At 32.9% G+C, this 22,675-nt stretch overlaps 1 protein-coding gene across 1 annotated transcript in view; it reads left to right on the top strand.

Annotated features, from left to right (window-relative positions):
• LOC114332401 (ATP synthase mitochondrial F1 complex assembly factor 2) overlaps positions 1-22,675 on the top strand; it is a 41,601-nt gene that overhangs the window by 14,780 nt on the left and 4,146 nt on the right. The window contains exons 2-4 of the mRNA XM_028282202.2: positions 4,030-4,226; positions 10,814-10,924; positions 18,208-18,388. Coding sequence (XP_028138003.1) covers positions 4,030-4,226; positions 10,814-10,924; positions 18,208-18,388 — 489 coding nt within the window. The remainder of the gene's footprint in view (positions 1-4,029; positions 4,227-10,813; positions 10,925-18,207; positions 18,389-22,675) is intronic.

Raw genomic sequence — 22,675 nt, 5'->3', positions numbered from 1 at the left:
GGGCAGTACAGATTCTATATCCACCAGATCATAAGATTGACTAAAGTCATTTCCCAGTGTCCGAATCCTGTTAATTGGAGAGAATTTGCCATAGTTTGTGTGATAGTGTTTTATATAAAATACAGGCATGTCGCTAAGAATTCTAGTGCTACATCTAAAGTTGATAAGACTTAATAAATAAGAACAGTCAGTGGTATGGTCAAGTAGTTTATAGAGAAAAATGAAATCACGTTTAGTTCTGTAGTTTTCCAATGAACTAATATTTAGCCTTGATCTTAGTTCCTCCAAAGTCATATTTTTCAAGTTTAATCTATAAGCACATATCCGGAGAAACTTATTTTGAATTTTTTCAAGGGTGTAAATATGGTTAAAATAGTATGGTGATCATACTATAGAAGCATAAGACAGGATGCTACGGACGAAAGTAAGATATAAAATTCTATATGTGGGTACGGAAAGATCTCGAAAGTTTCTTGTAATAAAACCTAGATTACGGTATGTTAAAGAGAAGAGAACCCACATGTGAGCCTTGTGGGACCCCTGAACTGACCAAGATAGGAATCGAAAGTGAACCCTTTATAAAAACAAACTGAACTCTTTCATCAAGATAACTACCCAACCATGAAAGAAACCACTCAGGAAAGTAAATACATCTTAATTTAAATATGAGTAAAGAATGGATTACTGTGTCAAAGGCCTTCGAGAAATCAGTATAAATGGAGTCCACTTGGTACCCATCTTCGAAAGCCCTGACAATGTAATCATAATACAGAACAAGATTTTTAGACGTAGATTTACCCTGCCTAAATCCATGTTGCTCATTAATCAAGTGATTTCTACAGTGCCAAGTAAGATATTTGTTTAGAATTAATTCAAAAAGTTTTGGGATGGCAGATAACATAACAACAGGCCTATAATTTTTTATATTGTCTCTGTCACCATTTTTAAATACCGGAATTATACAGGGTGTAACAAAAATACAGGTCATAAATTTAATCACATATTCTGGGGCCAAAAATAGTTCGATTGACCCTAACTTACCTTAGTACAAATGTGCACATAAAAAAAGTTATAGTCCTTTGAAGTTACAAAATGAAAATCGATTTTTTCCAATATATCGAAAACTTTTAGAGATTTTTTATTGAAAATAGACATGTGGCATGCTTATGGCAGTAGTATCTTAAGAAATAATTATAGTGAAATTTGGACACCCCTTAAAAATTTTATGGGGGTTTTGTTCCTTTAAACCCCCCCAAACTTTTGTGTACGTTCCAATTTAACTATAATTGTAGTACCATTAGCTAAACACAATGTTTTAAAAACTTTTTAGCCTCTTAGTACTTTTTCGAAAAGTCAGTTTTTATCGAGATATTTTGAATATTTGTCAAATCCACCACATATTTTGTATATGGTTAAGTACGATTATGGAGACTTGGTAATATTATGAAAATTTATTTATGATTTACATTTTTAGGTATATTGTGAACCATATTAAAAACGAAGCCACATCTCGATAAAAGGTGCCTTATCGAAAAAATACAAAGAGACAAAAAAGTTTTAAAAATACTGTGTTTAACTAATGGTACCGCAGTAATAGTTTAATTGGAACGTACACAAACATTTGGGGGGTTTAAAGGCACAAAACCCCCATATATTTTTTATGTAAACATATTAAAAAAGAAGCCGCATCTCGATAAATACTGCCTTATCAAAAAAATACTAAGAGGCAAAAAAGTTTTGAAAACATTGAATTGAACTAATGGTACCACAATAATAATTTAATTGGAACGTACACAAAAGTTTGGGGGGGTTTAAGTGAACAATACCCCATAAAATTTTTAGGGGGTGCACAAATTTCACCATAATTTTTGTTTAAGATGTTCCTGTCATAAGAATGCCACTTGTCGATTTTCAATAAAAAATCTCTAATAGTTCTCGATATATTCTAAAAAATCGATTTTCATTTTGTAACTTCAAAGGGCTGTAACTTTTTTTATGTGCATATTTGTACTAAGGTAAGTTAGGTTCATTCGGACTATTTTTGGTCCTAGACTATGCACTTTAATTTATGACCTGTATTTTTGTTACACCCTGTATAACTGTCACTCCACTTACTATGGTTTGTTTTTTAACCAAGAGAAGTGATTCAAATTTACCGCGCTGTATTGCTTGTTTGTAATTGGTCCAACCGCAGCCAAGTTTACTCCATTGCTATAAAGTTTTGACACTAATGACATTTATCAAATTTTGACACTAGTGACATTTCATAGGTTAATTAAGTTATATCGGCGGTTTTTGTGTTTTCTGTGTGATTCCTTTAATTTTTAGATTGTTAGTCTGCTTTTATATAAAAAGCAGTTGTTTTTGGAACTCTTTAGCGTCGTATTAATTTAATATAATATTTATGGATTACCGTTGAGGGCCGACTAGATCAACCAAAACAGAAGATGTATTTGGTTATTATTCTAGTGACTTTCTTGGGTGTGAATCTGTCTTTTTAGGTTACTCCTCCTGGTTAAAAAATAAACTATAGTTGTTCTGAAGCTATTTCCTTGTGGCATTTTTATAATTACGTATTTTTTATGGGAAATAAGCCACAATTTTACTAAAAAATGAATTTATTAACGTTTCGAAGCCCAAATCGGGTTTCGTTGTCAAAATACAAAATAATATTAAAATAAAACAAACATGTTGTTGCTAAGTAAAAAAATTCTTCTAATAATTTATTTAATCTGACTCATTTATATTGGCAATTCAGACGTATATTATACATTTTAAAGTAGAAGACTTTAAAATGATATCGCCAATATTTATGAGTTGCGTTCCTGGGACGACTTTACTAAAAGATAGTTCATTCGATTACATGAAATCAATCCCAACTCAAGAATATCCGTCGCAAAAAAATCATAGCATGTGATCTGTCTTTAAACAGACAACCAAATGCAACGATGACAGTAAAATTCTCGCGTTAGAGATTCCAAAGAAGAGAAAAATCAAAGAAGCGGCTCTAATTATGCTAAATGAAACCAATTGTGTCGCAAATTCCTCGGTAGAATGCAGTAGGATGTGGTTACCCATACTGAAAGAGGAAGTCAATAGAAAGAAAATACCACGATTAGTAAGTCAATAACATATCGAGTTAGTACAAATTTTATATTTTAGTATTACTTATTGTATATTTATGTAATATTAATATTATTTATAATTTAAACATATTAAAGTCAGAATTTGGTATTAGTTTTTTGAAGGTAGATTAAATGTAAGACCAAATACTTACGATGTCGGGATAGTATCACGAGGTTTTTTCCTGGTTTTCCCTCGTGATTTACTATGGAATCTCTAACGCGAGAATTTTACTGTCATCGTTGCATTTGGTTGTCTGTTTAAAGACAGATCACATGCTATGATTTTTTTGCGACGGATATTCTTGAGTTGGGATTGATTTCATGTAATCGAATGAACTATCTTTTAGTAAAGTCGTCCCAGGAACGCAACTCATAAATATTGGCGATATCATTTTAAAGTCTTCTACTTTAAAATGTATAATATACGTCTGAATTGCCAATATAAATGAGTCAGATTAAATAAATTATTAGAAGAATTTTTTTACTTAGCAACAACATGTTTGTTTTATTTTAATAGTATTTTGTATTTTGACAACGAAACCCGATTTGGGCTTCGAAACGTTAATAAATTCATTTTTTAGTAAAATTGTGGCTTATTTCCCATAAAAAATACGTAATTATCCACTTACTAGGGAAGGTATGTAGTCTCAAAGATAACTTCAATAATACATGTAACGGTTTAGATAAACTATAGACACATCTTTTTAAGAAATATGTTGGAATATTATCAGGGCCATAACTGAGTTTATTCTTGAGATCATTTATAGACTCAAAGATTTCAGAAAGTGGAAATTAAATAAACGGAATGTCAATTATTTATATAGTTATCTAGCAATATTTCTTAAAAGTTATAATATTAATAAAAATTTTATTAACAAATAATTAAATAATTTTTTATTTACAGCCACTCCACCCAAACGATTTTATAAAAATACTGGAATATTACGTAGTGATGGTAAATTTGAGATCACCCTTGATCAAAGGAAGTTAAAAACACCCAAGGGAAATATTTTTGCAGTTGAGAGTGAAGCTTTAGCATTAGCAGTGGCAACAGAATGGAATTCTCAGAAAGATAAAATTATTAGAAGTAAAATGCATTTGGTATGTGATACTTCCAAGTTACTACCTATAGTTTTCATATTAATGCCTCCTCCTCCTCAGTCGTTTCCTCATTGTTGAGTGTCGTGATTCCCTATAATACGAGCAACTATCTCTTTCCATCGGCTTCTGTCCTGAGCTTCCCTCATTGATTCAGAGAATGTTTTTCCACTGGCTTTCTGTACTTGATCCGTCCATCGAGTAGGTGAGCGACCTCTACTTCTGCGCCCTTCAACGTTTCCCAAAATTATAAGTCTCTCAAAATTATCATCACTTCTTCTTGCAATATGGCCGAAAAATTTTAAGACGGTGGAGAGGCAAATAGAGGAAAGTCTAGACTGAATATTAAGCTCTTGGAGAATTAAGTGATTTGCTCTGTGTTCCGTCCATGAGATCCAAAGCATTCTTCTCCAGCACCACATTTCAAAGGTGTCAATCCTTTTTCTGTCGTCCGATTTCATTGTCCATGTTTCGGATCCGTAATTAAATATGGGAAAAATTAAGGCACATACTAATCTTATTTTGGTGTTCTTCGACCTTTCGAAGGAGCGATCTTTCCAGATTTTCTATAATCGACTCATAGCGTTTTTGGCCATGCCTATTCTCCTACGTATTTCTGTTTCACAAGATCCTGTATTACTGATGTAAGATCCTAGATAATTGAACTCGTTAATCACTTCAAACTGGTCTAAGGCTCCTGTTGTCTGAAGTGAATTTGAATAATCTACTATCATAATTTTTGTTTTTTGTTTATTGATCTTGAGACCACATCTATTGCTTTCGGCTTCCACTAGCTGCAGCAGGCTGGACATTTCTTTTTCGGATGCAGTTATTAATGTTGTATCATCTGCATATCTGAGATTTGAGATCTTCTTTCCTGCGATAGAAATACCGCCATTCCATTTGCCGAGTGCTTTTCTCATTATATATTCCCCATAGAAATTAAAAAGACTTGGAGATATACATCCTTGTCGGACTCCTCTACCTATTTTAAAAGGATCGGACTTATGGTTTTCAATTCTTATTCTGGTTTCACTGTTCTCATATAGGCTTTTCACCAGAGCTGACAGATGATCAGGAATCCCCATCTCATGTAGAACCTTCCACAAAACTGTCCAGTTTACACAGTCAAATGCCTTCTGATAATCTAGAAAGCAGATGATCATCGGAATTTTGAATTCTCGTGCTTTCTCAATGAGTTGTCGCATATTAAGAATTTGCTCCCTTGTGCCTTTACCCTTCACGAAGCCTGCCTGTTCTTGTGGTATTTGTCTATCCAGGTATGTCTGCATGCGACACTTGATGATTCTCAACAGAATTTTACTTGGGTGTTAAATTAGTGAAATGGTTCGGTAGTTACTACATTTTGTGGTTACGCCTTTCTTATGAATGGGAGTAGATAGTGCGGTACACCAATCACTGGGCCATTTACCGATTCTACATACATGATTGCACAGTCTCCACATTAATTGGAGACCATGTTCTGTAAAAGTTCTGCTGTGATGTCATCGCAACCAGGTGATTTATTTCTTTTAAGGTGTTTTATGGCTTCATCGAGTTCAGACCTTAGAATATCTGGTTGTAGGGTTGTTGTTGAGACTTGCAGTGCTGTTATATGATTAATGTTAGAGGTTTCAGCTTTATAGAGTTCTGTGCAGTATTTCTTCCAAGTCTCCAGAACCGCATCCATATCGCCTACCATATTACCTGTCTCATCCTCTATAGCGTAATTTCTGGGTTTGAATTCCCGAGCCAGTAACTTTACTTTCTGAAAGAGATCTCTTGTTTCATTTCGATGTAAGTGGATTTCTACTTCCTGGCAAATGTTAGACACATATTTGTCTTTTTCTTTCCGGCAATTTCTTTGGATTTCTCTTGATACGCTTCGATAGTCGTTTAAATCAAAACTGCCAACTTTAAGTTGCCTTCTTTGTTCTATAATTTTCCATGTTTGGTCACTGATCCATGGTTTACGACTGTTATTTTTTATGGGTTGGCGACTTTGCTTAGCTGTATCTAATATATCTCTTTTAAAACCTCCCCAGAAAGTCTCGATATCATCTATGGGGGTAGTACTTGTCTCAGTTAACACTGGGTTTATTCCTTCTTTGAAAGTTAAAAGTTCAGTCTCTGTAAACCTGGGAGTTCTAGGAGTGGGTTTGTGTTTGTTTCTAAAACATATTCGGAATACAGCTACAAGGAGTTGGTGGTCGCTTCCACAATCTGCACCTGGATAAGTTTTTGCGTTAGTAACTGAGGACTTCCACCTTGAATTGATCATTATGAAATCTATCTGATTTCTTGTTCTGTCGCCCGGGGATTTCCAAGTGTAGAGTCTTCGTGGGTGGTGTTGGAAGTAGGTATTCATTACAGACATTCTTTGGCCACATAACTCTATTAATCTATCGCCTCGTTCATTTCTTTCCCCAAGACCAAATGGGCCCAAGGTGAATCTCATATGATGATCAAGCTGAGTTCTACCAATTTTGGCATTGAAGTCGCCTATTATCGTTACAATGTCTTTGTTTGATATTTTGTCGAGTGTTGTCTCCAAAGTTGCGTAAAAATTTTCCACGTCGCACATAGGAGTATTTGGGTAACAAAACCGGACAAAACTATAATAACGTAAATTTAATTTATTCTACCTGCCATTTCGTACATTTAGACTAATTGCTGGGTTTGGGTCAGGTAAATACTTTATATATAATGACCTGTTTAATATGCTTTGAATTTTGAACTTATTTAATTGTTTATGCAAATAATCGGATTAAGTGTTGATAGCATAATGCATTCTAGGGATTAAGTGTTACTAAGAACGAGTTACTGAAATAAGTCTAATAAGACTGTAACACAACAAATAGTCATAATTAAAGTGTATTTAGACTTTGCATACATTATAATATATTTTAAATATTTGTTTAGCTAATATTAATCGTCTTCTTCTTCGCTTTTATTTTCTTCCTGATCTGTATTATCGTCGCTATCCTCTTCATGAGATGTAGTTGGAGTAAACAAAATGGCGGAAGTAGGCGGATGATTTAACAACGTTGTTTGTTAGCCAACAAGTTTATTAGTACTACTATGCATAAATTGTAGCCCGACAAGACCCGACACATTAACAAAAACACTGCTGTTTGATAAATTTAAGTAAAAATATATACCAAAATAATTACTTTTATTATATGACTATTAAATATGAAAAATAATTAATTATTCATTCAATTGTAATTTTAAAATAGAGTACATATCTTCTTCTGCCATATTCACAAAGTTTTTCCACTAAACTTCTCTACAGAAAAACACAGTATTAAATTTAAAATTCACAGAAACTAAAAACGCCGAGATCAAAAGCAATCGATTTCGCTAAGAACTAAGTTCCAACTGACCTAGCTGAGAGGTGCACACCAGGAGGTTGATTTATACCTACCATTAGATGGGTCGGTTACTTAGGTAGTGGAAAATGAGGTTTAGCCAGGGTTTTATTTAAGTTGCCGATTTCGACTTTTGTCCGGTTTTATTAAATAAATACCCCTATGTGCGTCGTCTGCTGTTGATTGTATGTTGATTGTTGACTGTAGTTATAGTTAATATATATTTAGATTTATACTATGTACTTAGGTTAGTTTAGTTTGTTGATTGTCAGTGTCATTAACAATGAACTGTCAATACGGATGGAATGGCCCTGTCCCATTCAAATAGTGAAGCGAGATTACCACCAACATACAAGAAAGAGGTTCTAGAGAGAAACGGACAAGGTGCTGGAGAATTTGACAGGCCGTGTAATTTGAGTTGCCTATATAAATGGACCCGATTAAATCAGTATTGACATTTCGTTGAATGGACCTCATATTTTAACTTTCAGGGCTGATTGGCAGTACATATTTCAAAATTTAAATACTTTTTGTATTTACAGAGTAAATAGAGTACAGATTACCATATTTGGTGTTTAAATCAGTTTAAATACTTTTCAGAATTGTTATTTGTATTTATCAAAACAAATACCTACTTTCCTAAAGTATTTGGGAGTTAAATAATTTTAAAACTATTTAAATACTAAATTACTGACTGTTTTATATAAAGTGAAGAAGTCCTTGATTATGTTTTTATGTTACTTTTTTTTATATTTAGAATTTTACTTTTATATTTCCCCGTTTAAGTTGATATAGGCAACTCAAATTACACGGCCTGTCAAAGTCTCCAGCACCTTGCCTGTCTCTCTCTAGGACCTCTCTCTTGTATCGTGGCTGCATTAATTGTCTTCCTGCCTATTCCATTAAATAAAATATACTTAACGAACATATGGCGCAGTTCTAAAACATACAAAATAGAAGATGCCAAAACGAAAGACCAAAACCAGTATGTCTTTTAATGAAGAAAAGAGTTCCAATGATCGGATTACAATTCTCGAACATTTTGTAAGTTCCACACAAGATAGCATCAAATCTTTGTAAGATATGATGCAAGTACTTTTATCAAAAACTACTGTTGTCTCGACTGATAACCCCGCAGCAACATCTTCAATAGTAGAAGAGGCTGAGAGTTTAAAAACGTTGACTAACAGTATAAACTACAACTTACATTTATCAAATGCCGTGGCTGGTCCTGAAAAATTGGTAGAAATCTTAATTTACTTACAGTTCAAGGACTGGAGACGAAAATTTGGGAATTATATATCCTTTCAAAACGTAGAAGACGCTCCCAATCAAAAATTATTAGCTCTTCGTGAATCATATTTCAATCAAGATATATCAGATATGGTCCGGTTAGTAATAAAATTTGATAAAGAAAGTGGCTCAAATTACATAAATCTTCTAAATAAATGGGAAGAATATTTTAAAAAGAAGGAGAATGGTCGCTTGAGACGAAGTCACTTCATGAACAGAAAGCTTGCATTTGTCTTTCTACTGATGAGAAGAGAAAGGGTGAAGGGTCTTTTACAGAGGGTAAAAGTAACCTTATTCTGCATCATTCCCAAGCGTATACCTGGTTTTTCATAACATATTTATAATCTCCAGGGTTCAACTATTTTTAAAGTGAGTTCTAACAAATCAAATAGAATATTTTTGTTTTTATTGTCAAAGACGGACTCATTTGCATAACTCTTTATTGAATTCGTTCTTCTTCAAATTATTGCATTTAAATTTTTTGAAAACTTCATGTATTTATTAAATTAAAGTAAGCAAGTAAGCATATGATTCATTTTTTAAGAGTTACGAATTTTTCTAATATTACCTACGAGAATTTTATGTGTCATGCTTCTTTGTTATATATTATAAGATGAACCTAAAAATCTTCTTTCAGGTTTAACAGATTGCACTTGTCTTCCATTAAGTTCGAAGTTTTTGAGTAACTACTAATTTAATTTGAATGTTCTGAATAATCGTTTATTTTATTTTGACCGAGGACCGTAATCTTTGTAGTAATAAGATTATTATTAGTACATATTCTATAAATATTACCAAATACATTAGACGATAATACATACAACTCTTGACATTTTATAATATATTTTCGGGATCAAACAAAATAGCGCCATCTAGTGGTATGGGTTGTAACCACAAACTATGCATTTAAAAGAAAGGTTTTTTATAGGATTAAATCAAAATACAAATTTAGTTGTGAGCTATTTTCTTTAATTTTATATTCTTTTTAATTTACATAATTTTTCCTTTTTACTGTCGTTAATTTTATTAACATAATACGCTTTTATTAAAAGATCAAAATACATATCTATAAAAGTTTTGTGACAATTTTCAGGAAGGTACATACATTTTGGAGAGTTTCTTGTAACATTTTAATTTTAAATTATATTTAACATTTTCAACACTCTCTTGTATATAATTTTAAAAATACCTGTTAATATCATTAATTTTATCTGAAGCTCCCTTTATAAGTTACACCTAAATTTCACCCTATCAGGTGTATCCTTAGCCCTAATAATAGAAAATAAATTTCCTATACAGTTTGGGGTTAGCCTTCTTGTAAAAAGAAATTGCAGCTAAACGCCCTCTCATCGGGGTGAATGGAGGCAAAGTAATACACTTTTTACTTAATTTTGTTGCCATCCTAGGTATTTGCTGAGAATCCATTTTATCGAACCTATTTTATAAGACATTTTGTGTAAAAATACAAACACAATTTACCAAGATTAGCCAATTAATTATCCAAAAATTAACAAAATTAAATTTGTATGTTTACGTTGAGAAAACGTAGTTCAACTCTTGCCGACAGATGCGTTAGTGGCAACGTGCTTCCAGTTTTCTGTGGGAGTTGGATGTATTATCGTCTAATGTATTTGATATTACTAACTATTTACATTATTACACCATATTCTTCTTGAGTTACTTCCCGTTTAGAAATTTGGCTATCACAGGTATTTTTGAATACAGTTACAGGATTTCTACAATACTTATTTGAAGACTGCTGCTATACCACTCAGCAGTACTTATTCATTATCAGAGTGTCGAAACTATATGGGAGAGTAGAATGGATGTAAAATTTTATTAATACACCACACGATAGTTCTAATGTAATATGAATTCTTACTTAACTACATACATTGTCTATATGTAAATATATTATCTTTTTAGACAACTCTGTGTAATACCACCATGGACAATCCTAATAACTTGACAAAATATGATATTGCCAATTATATTGTAAATTACTTGGATACTGATACTGTCCTATTTCAGGCTAATGTAAGTATAAAGTAAAATGTAAAACTATAGTAGCTCTAAACATTAATAATTACTCTTATAAATGTACCTATACAGTAACCGTTACGCTAGTAGACACATGGGTACATTGAGCTAATACAGTCCTGAACCCTTCACTTGTTGCACTGTTTACTTTTATGTCGAGAACTAAAAATATTGACCCTACGTAGAAAAAGTCCCTTGACGTAAAAGAAGAAGTATTCATTTGGAGAATATTCGAAATGTCATTGAATAACCTTGAAATATCTAGAAACATCTAGACATAGACATATTAAGGGTAGACAAGGCATACTGAGCAAAAAAGCGTAAGCGGAGCAGTCAATCGGTGGTCTATCTATCTCTTTTAACCAAGCAATCCCGCGCATGTGACAGACAAAGATGGCTAGACCACTCAATCCTTAATATTGGCGTTAAGGCTGTATGACACTATGCATTTTCTTGTATCGTTTCTGATATGTCAAAAAAATGCATAGTGTCATGCACAGATACAAGAAACGATATCAGAAACGTTACAATCATTTGTGTCAGACACAGATTCTTGTACAAGAACTGCGCCAATTTCTGCGCAAAGAGCAAAAACGTAAAACCTGCTGGTAAAACATCTAAATGTCATAATGGCGGCTGAAAATGGGATCAGTATGTCTTGATGAATTTATTTGTGTTTTTGTAGGTATTATTAATAAAATTATTGTTAATAAAATTATTTTCTTCAATTTAATTGTGGCTTATTTCCCATGTAAATAGTTATTTAAAATATATGGACTACTGTTCTAATAATAACCATATATTTAGCTCCTAGTAAAGTTCAAACTATAACTTTGGATTTCATGTTGCATAATTTTTTAATAGAGGAAAATACAATAGTTCCTAATTTGGATCAAACTGAAGATAGTTCTAATGCAAATATTTTAGCACAAATATCAAAACAAAATAAAAACACAAATAATCAACCTCAAACAGTCAACGTAAAAATTCTGGTTAACATTAAAATGTTAAATTTATAAGTTTTTAAAAGTTTATAAATTTTATAAAATCGTTAAAATCAGCTGTAGACGCAGTACTACCATACCAATGTAACGTCACACAGGGTGACAAACAAAATTTCGACCAATCACGTGCCGAATTACATACAATTTTCGATACAAGAACTTGCATAGTGTCATGCAGGGCACAAATGTACGTACAAAAAATGATACAAGAAAATATATATATGTATATACACCGTTCTTAGGCGTCAACGCCCTTCGGTAGGGATCTATGGGGGAGTATCACCGAGCCGCAAGCCCTTATCCCTTGCCGTACTGCTCCGTCATAGGTCGATCAGATGCCCGCATATTCCAGTCTAAGCGCCAGATTCATATTTAGAATTTTGTACTGACGCGTTAGCCTTTTTGTTTTTCCGATGGCCTGGCTTGGGCTTGAACTCTCGTACCTCACGGCGAAGTGAAGTGCGGGTCAGCCGCTAGTCGCACTGAGCTATCCGATCAAATATGTATAACTTTCTAATATCAGAAACGATATTAGAAATGATACTAAGAAAATGCATAGTGTCATACAGCCTTTACACCTCGATGCACAGAGCGGCCCATACTTTGCCTAATCTACTAGTTACGTGGGCAGTCCGATAAGTACTTAGCCTACAAAAGAAAAAGGAAAATGTTGGAAAAGTGGCAATTTATTTCTCTACATAGTCTCTTTTTAGCTCGATACACTTGACCCAGCGATGCTTCAACTTGTTTAACCCGTCTGAAAAATACGTTATCTCGAGGTCTGCAAAATAGGCTTCCGTGGCGGCGATGACCTCCTCATTCGACTTAAGTTTCTGCCCAGCGAGTGTCTTTTTCAAGTTTGGAAACAAATAGTAGTCGCACGGGGCCAAATCTGGACAATACGCTGGATGGGGCAACAGTTCGTATCCCAATTCGACCAATTTGGCCATGGCGACGGCGGAGGTGTGAGCCGGTGCGTTGTCATAGTGGAAGAGCACTTCTTTCTTTGCCAAATGGGGTCGTTTTTTCTTCAATTCGGCGTCGAATCGGCCCAATAATTCGGCATAATAGGGCCCTGTGATCGCTTTGCCCTTCTCCAAGTAGTCGATGTAGATCACACCTTGTGAATCCCAGAAAATGCTGGTCATTACCTTTCCGGTCGATTGGACAGTCTTCGCCTTCTTCGGAGCACGTTCGCCGGGTGCTGTCCACTCTTTTGACTGTTTTTTGGTTTCTAGTGTATACCAGTGAATTCATATTTCGTCGACGGTTATGAAACGACGTAAAAACTTCTTTGGATCACACTTGAATAGCGTGAAACACTGCTCTGAAGTGGTCTCACGGTTGCGCTTATAGTCTGAAGTGAGCAAACGCGCCGACAGCTTTCTCATGACCAATTTCATGCAGGATATGACCTACGCGGTCTTTTGAGATGCCTACTGTGTCAGCTATCTCGCGCACCTTCAGTCGGCGATCTGTCAATTCAAGATCGTGGATTTTTGTCACGTTATTCTCCGTGGTAGCCATTTTCGGGACACCTGCGCGTGGCTCATCAGAAACGACGTTCATCCACGTTAAAACTAATTAAACCAATTTTTGACAGTTGCCATCGAAGGAGAAGAGTCACCGTACACAGCATCCAAGCGCTCTTTCATTTCGGTGGGTGATTTCCCTTCCAAAAACAAGAATCGAATCACCGACCGATATTGCTCTTTTTCCATTTTATTTAAATCCGCGGACGCTGACTTTCACACGCAATCACAACAATACTATAATTTTGATTTGGCTGAAATTTTGACAATAGCCGTCTACGAGAACGCATTAAATGACATTCCACTTCATTTGCGGTAGTGGGGCCATCTCTACCCAAGTAGCAAAGCTTAAATGGAAGTTCGCCCGACACACCCTACGGCAGAAGGATGAAAGATGAACTAAGATGATTATACATTGGAGACCATGGAACCACAAACGAAAAAGGGGAAGGCCACAAATGCGATGGTCAGATGATCTGAAGAAACACACTGGGTCAAAATGGATGCAAATTGCCCAAGATAGGCTAAGTACGTATCGGACTGCCCTAGTATTATATCTATGCGTCTAAAAGGTCATAAAATGTATATAAACATAGAAAGTTGACAGTTTGTAGAACAGTTATATTTAAAGTTTATAGTTATTGTAATTGTTGTCATGTGTTTAAGTTGTAAACATGGACTTATAGTGATAAGCGCGCTAGTAACTGGCAGAATAACGCAAAAGATGGAAAACATAATAAATTTAAAATTAAAAAGAGATGAAACTAGTGAATCGATATAAACGTATAAATTAACATTACATTACATAGTTTCCCACCTTTTAGACGTCTATGACAGGAGTACTTTATAAAATTCTCCTGTCACATTGACAGTTTTTATACTCCTCCGATACGTCAAAAGATGGGAAACTGTGTAATGAAATGTTAATTTATACGTTTATATCGATAATGTCCACCTCTACTAGTTTCATCTCTTTTTATTTCACAATGTTTTCCATCTTTTGCGTTATTTTGCCGGTTATTTGCGCGCTCATCACTGTAGGTATATTAACATAGACTGAGCGCACCTTCCGCGTTTCCTGACGACAGGATCTCTGGGACTGGTTTGATGCTATCTCTTTCTAGCACATTGTATCGAGAAACTTAACATGAAACTTAGTGGTGGTATAGGAAGGAAGGGGAGGACTACTGTCGCAGCTTTACTGTGTGTAAGAGTGAAACAACAATGATCCAAAAAAAAGCTGGTGTCATCACTTCGCTCAACATGACACTGTTTATGGTAGTAAAAGTTAAAACTACGGTAGTAAAAGTATAAAATACATGACGTATGTACACGACATGACGGTCACATGACATGGCAGACATGAAAGTCACATGTGAAAACATGAACATGACAGACATGAAAGTCACATGGGATTAGCCCATAAGCCTAGTAATTACATAGGTACCGTGTGCCTACTAGAGTGGCGCTTACTGTATATTAAATTAGCTCTTTGGGCCATGTACATCTAGGCTTAATATTCCTTTAATGAGCATGAGGTCCTGGGAGTTCTATAACAAACTTTTCTGTTCTGATATCATTTTCTTGTGGTATATTTATATTATATTTATATTAACTACTTGTATTTGTACAAATATTATCGACCGTACTGTGTTAAATAGTAATGTTTGAATAACGGCAATTCGGTCAGTTGAAAGAAAACTCTATTTGTTTTAAGTCTCAATATTTCGTCACTATTTGGTGACTTCTTCAGGAGAAAACTGCAAATTTATTAATATTAGACATGGACAAACTTAAAAATTTCGATACTTACAACTATAAGAGTAAAAATTTAAATTTCTTTAACATTATTTTGAAAATTGATTTAGAAAATGACAGATTTTATTTTGACTTATTGGGGAGTTATGGTAACTGCAATATATTTTATATTAATAGAATGTTATCTGATATATACAATTTTTAGTGAATAGGTCAAAGTAAAAAAGGAAATTATACATTTACGAAATTTTAAGGTGGAAAGGTAATAGTAGAAAACTAAGAAAGGACCTAGAGTAAGTTAAATTGATTTATAAAATGTAATTGATGGTACTTCATGAGTTAGTGTAAGACTGGTATTTAGAAATTTAAATAAAATTGAGGTAGATTAACTATTAGAAGATAAATTGGGTAATTTGTTTATTTAAATGTTATGTATTAGTTAGAATATTACAGTAGATATTACTCAGATGGTTAGTGTCAGTCTTATAATTAATTGATTCTGGAGTTTTGTTAATATGTACCATCTCAAGGAAAAGTCGCTTTTTATAATTATCAACTTGTTCCAATATTTTTACATTATTAAAATCAAATTTATGTCCTGTATTTATGTGGTGATCTACTAAGGCACAACAGTTCTTTCTTATATTGCAGTCACTTTTATGTTGAGTGACACGTTGCTTAAGCCATTGTTTACTTTGACCAATATAACAACCTTGACATCCAATGCAATTTATTTTGTAAATTATGTTGCTCTTCAATGTGTTTGGAGTATTAGCTTTAGTTTTTGAGAACAAACTTGAATTTAGAAGTGGATTGTACTTAACTAATTTGATGTTGGGAAAAGTTTTTAAAAGTGGTTTTTAAATTTTTTTTTTTTAACAGACAAAATTGTCCCACTTTTGAAAACTTTTCCCAACATCAAATTAGTTAAGTACAATCCACTTCTAAATTCAAGTTTGTTCTCAAAAACTAAAGCTAATACTCCAAACACATTGAAGAGCAACATAATTTACAAAATAAATTGCATTGGATGTCAAGGTTGTTATATTGGTCAAAGTAAACAATGGCTTAAGCAACGTGTCACTCAACATAAAAGTGACTGCAATATAAGAAAGAACTGTTGTGCCTTAGTAGATCACCACATAAATACAGGACATAAATTTGATTTTAATAATGTAAAAATATTGGAACAAGTTGATAATTATAAAAAGCGACTTTTCCTTGAGATGGTATATATTAACAAAACTCCAGAATCAATTAATTATAAGACTGACACTAACCATTTGAGTAATATCTACTGTAATATTCTAACTAATACATAACATTTAAATAAACAAATTACCCAATTTATCTTCTAATAGTTAATCTACCTCAATTTTATTTAAATTTCTAAATACCAGTCTTACACTAACTCATGAAGTACCATCAATTACATTTTATAAATCAATTTAACTTACTCTAGGTCCTTTCTTAGTTTTCTACTATTACCTTTCCACCTTAAAATTTCGTAAATGTATAATTTCCTTTTTTACTTTGACCTATTCACTAAAAATTGTATATATCAGATAACATTCTATTAATATAAAATATATTGCAGTTTCCATAACTCCCCAATAAGTCAAAATAAAATCTGTCATTTTCTAAATCAATTTTCAAAATAATGTTAAAGAAATTTAAATTTTTACTCTTATAGTTGTAAGTATCGAAATATTTAAGTTTGTGCATGTCTAATATTAATAAATTTGCAGTTTTCTCCTGAAGAAGTCACCAAATAGTGACGAAATATTGAGACTTAAAACAAATAGAGTTTTCTTTCAACTGACCGAATTGCCGTTATTCAAACATTACTATATTAACTACTATACTTAATGGAAATAAACCACAAGTTCTCACTCAAACGATCTTCTTTTGTCTTAATATTAATGCAATTGGTATGTTTGCATTTTCCAAATGCGTCAAGTACACAATATATCTGATGTAGGCCTCAAATGACTACGCTTTTTAATTTTTTACTAACCACGAAACCATTACGTAAAACTCTATTATCTTCTCCGCCATTAAATCAGATTTGGTAGGTAATTTCTTGAATATCTTGTCTCAGTTTTTTAGGTTCTGTCAACACTTCTTCTTCGCGTGCTATATCAGAATTGTCTGACGTTTGTAATTACTATTGCTAAGACTTGTCGATCTTCTGCAACATGAATAATTGTCCTGGATTTGATACCTGACTCCATTCATGAATGGTTTTTAGCCAAGAAACCTGTTTTCTATATCATTCCGACCTTCTGTTTTGCCTTTGAGAATTGGTTTTAGCATTCTCTATCGATTTCTCCTCAATATATGCCCAATATAAAACATTATCCAGTGTTTAACAGTCTCTTTGTTGAACCTCCGTAGTACTTCTTTGTTTCATTGCCGTCCAAGGTATCTTCAACATCCGTATATGAATCCACATTTCTAATGCTTCAATTCGATTCATTCTTGATACTTTTAAGGTCCATACTTCTGTGTCATGCAGAAATACAGACCAAAAAAAAGCGCTTAATTATTCTTTGTCTTAGTTCGAAACTGAGATGGTTACTGCAAAGAAATGTTTTCTTTTTCAGAGAAGTGGTTAAAGTCATTGCTATTCAGCGTTTTATTTCTATGTATGGATCTAGTTGGTCAATTATGCCGCTTCCCAAATAATATTTAATTTTATAAGCCTCATTTTATTCCATGTTTTTATTTTTAAATTTCCTTTTTTCCTTTATCTTCATTTATTTCCTATTTGTTTCTATCTCTTTTCCATCACTTTTCAATTCAGCCATTATCATCCGGTTTATTTTGGTATTATATTTTCTTTCTGTATTATTATTACCTTTTGGAATCAAATTTTAACTTTTGTTTATTTATTTTTTGTTCTTCCCAATATTAAATACTGTTAGTTAAGCAGTTAACTTTCCCCATATTTACGTTTCATTTCTTATAAAGAAATAAATTTTAGGAAGATGAAGAGTTATTTAGTTTTCAAGTTCAAGAATGGGATCCGATTATCCAATGGTTCAATGAAAAGTATGGAGTGAATTTAAAGAAATCAGTTCAAATGGATATACCAACAGCTAGTGAAAAGGATAAGACGCAATTTCTCAAACATTTAACGTCTCATAACTTTGCTGCGGTCAATGGTAAGGATACAAATTCATTTAGAGCTTTCTTAATTAGGGATGGGACAATAGGTTGAAACTGAACCTATTCCAGTCAAATACCTATTCTAGAAACCTAATAGGTACGAGTTTCTGATTCCGACGTGAAAACACATATCGATGGACGCTAGCTTGTTCCTAGTTATGCCCAACTGTTGTGTTGCGATGCAAGGAATTCAGATGATCGAACTAGGGGCTGCCTATAATTTTGTATTTTTAATTTAGAGGGTGTATTCAATTTTCTTAACGTTTTTCCCTACAATTCGTAAATCTATATACTTAACAACTATTAAAACAAATTTTTCTAACATGTAATTACGGGGTTTTTAAATTAAAGTCGAGGTTTATTTAGCGTTCGTTTATGCAGATAGCAAATGAAGTTATTATAGAAGATAAGATCGATTAGATTATACCCATGTACAGGATTTATATTAGCATCCAAACAATAAGAGTAATCCATATCGATTTAATTTTTGAAGTCTCAAACAAATATTATTTACATGTATTGTTTACATTACGTAAATGGGTGATATTGGTTTTGCAATGTAGGCCACTCGTTTTAAAAACATCGAAGTCAGCAATTATGTTACTATTAGTATTTTCACGGTCACATTCAGGTATAGTCAATCATAACAAAACAATTACGATTTATTTATAGATAGGGAGAAAGTAAAGAAGAGATTATTCATTATTCAGACATCGACGTGGTTAGATCAGAGACGTTGTCCACCAACTAGTTACTGTCGTATTTAGTGTTCTAAATAAATATATTCTGGTAAATAGTGTTTAAACAAATCAACCCCATCATCGGGGCTAACAACCACCGTACTACCATACCCACACAAATAAAAACAAAATGCGAAAGAGTCAAAATACTAAAAGTTTTAAGACGTCTTTCTAGATGAAAAGTATACCCGTGACAATTGCGAATGTGTCTGTACTCGAATAAAACTTTTGTCGCTCTATTTAGTCGAGGAAATGGAGCATTTTGGCTCGCAATTTTTTCGTCCAGCATGGATTTACTTAAAATTTTCACAGAAGGTAGAAAATAGTGTAAGGATTATTTTCTATATCATGCTGCTGTACGCTAAAACCTTGGGGTAGTTGCCACCCCATCTCGGGGGTGGGAATTTTTTATTACATTTTAACCATGTAAATCGATGTAAAAAGTAATTTTAGGAAAAAAATGTTTTTTACATTTTCTTCGTAAAACTAATATTTTTCGAGTTATTCGTGGTTGAAAGTAACAGCTTTTCAACGGAAAAATCGACTTTTTTAGAGGGTTTTTTGAGAATAACTCGAAAAATATGCATTTAGTCAAAAAAACTGTGGGTGTCAAAATTGTATCTTTTAGTAACAAACGAAACTGTTTTTCTCTAATATTTTTACGACTAATACAAACCGAGATACAGCATGTTAAAGGTTAGCTTTTTTCGTCAAATGCATAATTTCAAATAATCAAAGCCAAATAACGGGAAAACTTTGCATTTTTCCAGAAAAACTTACATGATGTTTTTTCAAGCATACAATAAGATCTTTCAAAAAATAATAATAAAAAGTTTCTAGCATAAAAATTGGGCAACTTATGATAAAAAAAAGTCGGTACCTGTTTTTCTCTACGAAAAAAACAGTGAAAACAACCCCATAACTACCCTTGTAACTAAAAATTGGTCTTCGCCTTTCTGTAATTCCTTTTATATTCATATTATCAATACACCCAAGAAGTTTGACCTATTTAAAAGGTCTAATATTAGAAAAATTGGAGTTTAAATAAAAATTGATTTTTTGCAATTTTGCATTTTTTATCATTTTCTTCAAAATATCTCCGAAAATACTGGAGATACGAAAAAAATGATGGACTACTAAATTGTAGCTTTTTTAATAGCTAAAATTTCCTTATGCATAGATTTTCATTACAGTGAACAGTTAGCGAGATATAGCTGTTTAAAACATCTATTTACGAGCAAACATCCCCTTATTCGAGCCATTTAAACCCACCTCAATTAAAAATTAAGGGATTTTACAGAATTTAATTTACACAGTCTTATTACTCTTCAAAAATCCTACAAAACTATTACTGAAAAAACTTTTTATCGTCAAAAATGAAGGAGCTATGTTTATAAAACTAATTTTTTTTTCGAAAAATTCGAATAGTCCCTTTATAGAGAAGTTTAAAGTTTACAATTTTTTTATATAATTTTTGACAATAAGGGTAGTTTACGCACCTAAAAATAATCAACGCCCTTGAGCATGATATAGAAGAATATGAAGTACGGGGTAAGATGATCCTAACCCCAAATTTTTATATAAATTGATGCAAGCCGAAATTATTCTTTTAGGATAAGTAAACTTTTCATATACAGCTCAAACAAGGGTGATTTTAAGGGTTGAAATATTGTGATATTATATCTTAAAGCACAAAACAATCATTATGTAACTAATAAGAAGCAAATGTTGACAATATTAAAGTTTAAAATGTTATTTTATAATTTTTTACAATTAGGGATGGTTTTCACCCTAAAAAAACCAAAAGCGTACAACGGCTCAATATAGAAAATGAACTAGAGGGTGAAATGAGCCTAATCCCAATTTTTTGTAAAAATCGATGTTGGACGAAAAAATTGCGAGGTTTTGCCATTTTTCCAGCTTCATTTCCTCGACTAATTTAGGTTGCAACAAATCTACACTTAAGAGCAAAAAAATCGACTCACTCGATGAATTATACACGTTAGATGTATCTAATTTCTTAAACCTGTCGTCCGATTTAAGTGATTTTTTAATATGTTATAACCTTTATTCTTTAACAATACCGTTGTAATAAAAATGTTGCTAAGCAGATAAATGTCATTTTATACCGGGTGTAACAATCATACTGTGTTTTTCCTTAAAGTTCGGAACACCCTGTGTAATATTCTAACATAGGTATATAAAATATTGAAATTAAAACTCAATTGTAGCCTTGGGCTTTATTAACATTTTCTTTTTTGATTAATTTGCTTGTGTTGTATAATAAAAAAGTTAGGTACGTTTACAACTAGCCATGTTTTTCATCAATAAATCCTTATTTTCTGCTTAGTTTAATAAACAAGCCTAAGGTAGGCTATGAGAAATTAACAATTTATTGGATGTCAAATTATTAACAGTCAAAAGTGTCTGGTTTGTTGTGAAAATTAGTAGATTTATTATTTAAATTTCAATTAAGTCCGTATTTTTCTGTTGTTTGGTGGAAATGGAACGCGCTACAAGGAATTTGACCCGCTATGAGTGTGTTCAAGCAGTGATCTTATATAGTGAAGACTTAGCTACCATGCTATCGGCTCCTTATATTGGTAACAATATTTTGCTAATGCACGATAATGCAAGACCTCACGTTCACGAACTGTAACCGAATATTTACAGCAGGTAAAACTTCGGACTTTGAATGGCAGCTAATCTGGAAAGCTAAGTGTAGGTGGCGCTTGTATAGTTGGAGGTCACGTTAACTTACGTCAATCTATTCAAACTCTTCAAATCAATATATTTCACGGTGTTCAAGAGAAAATCTAAATAAAAGTTGATCGAACCCCCTATTTTTTTGCTTTCATGCTTGCAGTATCCCTCGTAGATCAAAAATACGTCAAAATTAAAATCTGCTACGGGGCACTTTTTGCGCATGCGTAAAAGAAGATTTTTTGTATTTATTTTTCTGTTTTTTTTTTATCTGTATAATCGGATTTTCATATATTTTAATATGTGTGAGTAAGTATATGATATGTATACACCCTCACACATATACACACAGACATACACATACACACACAAATATACCGGGTGTTGAATAGTCAAACGGGCCATAGGAAACAATGGGGAATTCTAAACTGTTGAATTCCTGCTTCCCTAATTATTTTAAATCAAAAGTCATGAGAAACTATTTGTAAAGGACTGAAATCTGTATTAAAAACCAATGTAAAAATTGTTCTACGAATTAAACACATTCCAAAATTTTGCAAAAATGTATTCCAATCGATCTCTAAAAGTCAGATTTGACCTCTAAAAATGTTATGAACAAGTTGTTATTTGCTAAGAATATCAATTTTGGGACTCCAAAAAGATGCAAACCTGTTTGCTACTTCTACCCCCGGGCTGCCTCCTAAAACCACCCCTCGTAGAGGGGGAAACCGAAAACTTCATATTACCAAAAATATGTTTATGCCGTATAAACAAAATGTTTTAAACAACAAATGTAGCTCAGATTTTGTACAAAAATGTTTGTTAGCATTTTTTCTGCAG

Source organism: Diabrotica virgifera, chromosome 6 (assembly GCF_917563875.1).
Source record: "Diabrotica virgifera virgifera chromosome 6, PGI_DIABVI_V3a".
Lineage (NCBI taxonomy): Eukaryota > Metazoa > Arthropoda > Insecta > Coleoptera > Chrysomelidae > Diabrotica > Diabrotica virgifera.
This window is presented reverse-complemented; position numbering and strand designations above follow the sequence as displayed.